Raw genomic sequence first — 1,426 nt, forward strand, 5'->3', positions numbered from 1 at the left:
GAGGTAGACCCACATGATGACTAGCACTTGCATAACCCGACAGTGTGAGGCGTGCCATTCGCCTTTGGCGCCGAAAATAATATGCATCTAACGTTTGCGGAGCCTGTTACTAGCGCCTTCAGCGCACTCCTAGTTTTTTGATTGGTCCGTAAGTGAACACTCACTGCAACGCATTCGTGCTACAGTTGTGTAAAAAAGGACTTCTCAGAAGCAGGCCAGGTAAGACAGATAAGAAAATCATACATTGTCTCCAATCAAACAGTAGCTTGTTGAGTTCCTGAGCCGCCTCTCATAACGGCTTGGGTATGACCTCGTCGAATAATATCTATCCAAAAGGCAGGCGGCTCAGATGGCCAACCGAGACCGTTCTGCAGGGGAGAGGTACTAGTACTGAAATGCGGCTCCCATCCGTCAAGGTGTAATAGCAACTCCTCCACTATTTCAACTTCCACTGGGCCAGCAATCCCAGACCCCGCTGCCCGGCGACACATCTGTTGACACAACCGCATTTGACGCACCAGGACCAGAATACTGCCACACACCACGGTCGCCGCACCCCGCAGTTCCTGCCGAATTGCCTCCCGCTGCGATTTCCACTCGCCGAACTGTTGGAAAACTTTCAAGAACAGCTGCCGCAATACCTGATGTAACTCAGGTCGGTGTTTGACCACGTAGTGGATGAATTCCTTGCACCACCTGCATAGTATGACCCCGATATCCACCGCCTGCACCCGCTGCGATTGCGCTCCCGGCAAGGAGGAATAGAGTTTTTGGCCCAGCTCATCATTAACTGGCAGCAAATCAGTGCAGTTACGTGATGGTGGGGTTGGTGTACTGCGAAGTAGGGAGTATATAGCAATATTCTCAGCACAAACAATGATGGGATTAGAGGTTGCGGGCATTGAAAGAATGATATCCAAGAGGTAATAGTCTTGGAGCTAGAATTTGCCTGAGACAGCGACGTCATTTGCTTGAGACTTGATTCAAGAGATTCTTGAGTTCCAACATTATCCCCGCCTGGCCATGTCTATTGTTTGTGTAACCATGGAATAATTGGCTCCTGCCGACACCAGTCTTTTTCGAGAAAAAAGGCTTTCGTTCAAAGATTGTTCTTGATGGTATTGCCCCAAGAAGCCACAGAGATGCAGGTGGGATGAGTAATATGTTTGAACCATTCTTCCGCGGTTGACGTGTGATGCCATGGTTTGACCAAGTCATACCTGCATATTCCCCTCCTTTCCTACAATTAGGATATCTATGAATAGTGGCATTTTCTCTTATAATGTCTGGCCTCATCTTTTCAGTATTCTTACACACGATCGCACATCTGGCTACTGAATTGAATAATGGCCCCTAGCAAAAAGAAGGGCAGTAAGAACAGATCTGTCGCAAAGCCTGTCGCAAAGCCTGTCGCAAAGCCTGTCGC

General features: G+C 48.6%; 1 protein-coding gene across 1 annotated transcript; it reads right to left on the reverse strand.

The window, feature by feature from the left end:
• Positions 1-254: 254 nt before the first annotated feature.
• ASPSYDRAFT_96132 (uncharacterized protein) lies at positions 255-902 on the reverse strand (the record flags this gene model as incomplete). The annotated part of the gene is made up of 1 exon (XM_040853214.1): positions 255-902. One exon carries the CDS (start codon positions 900-902, stop codon positions 255-257), a length of 648 nt encoding a protein of 215 aa, XP_040695646.1.
• Positions 903-1,426: the final 524 nt, after the last annotated feature.

This window comes from Aspergillus sydowii (genome assembly GCF_001890705.1).
Source record: "Aspergillus sydowii CBS 593.65 unplaced genomic scaffold ASPSYscaffold_84, whole genome shotgun sequence".
Taxonomy (NCBI): Eukaryota; Fungi; Ascomycota; class Eurotiomycetes; order Eurotiales; family Aspergillaceae; genus Aspergillus; species Aspergillus sydowii.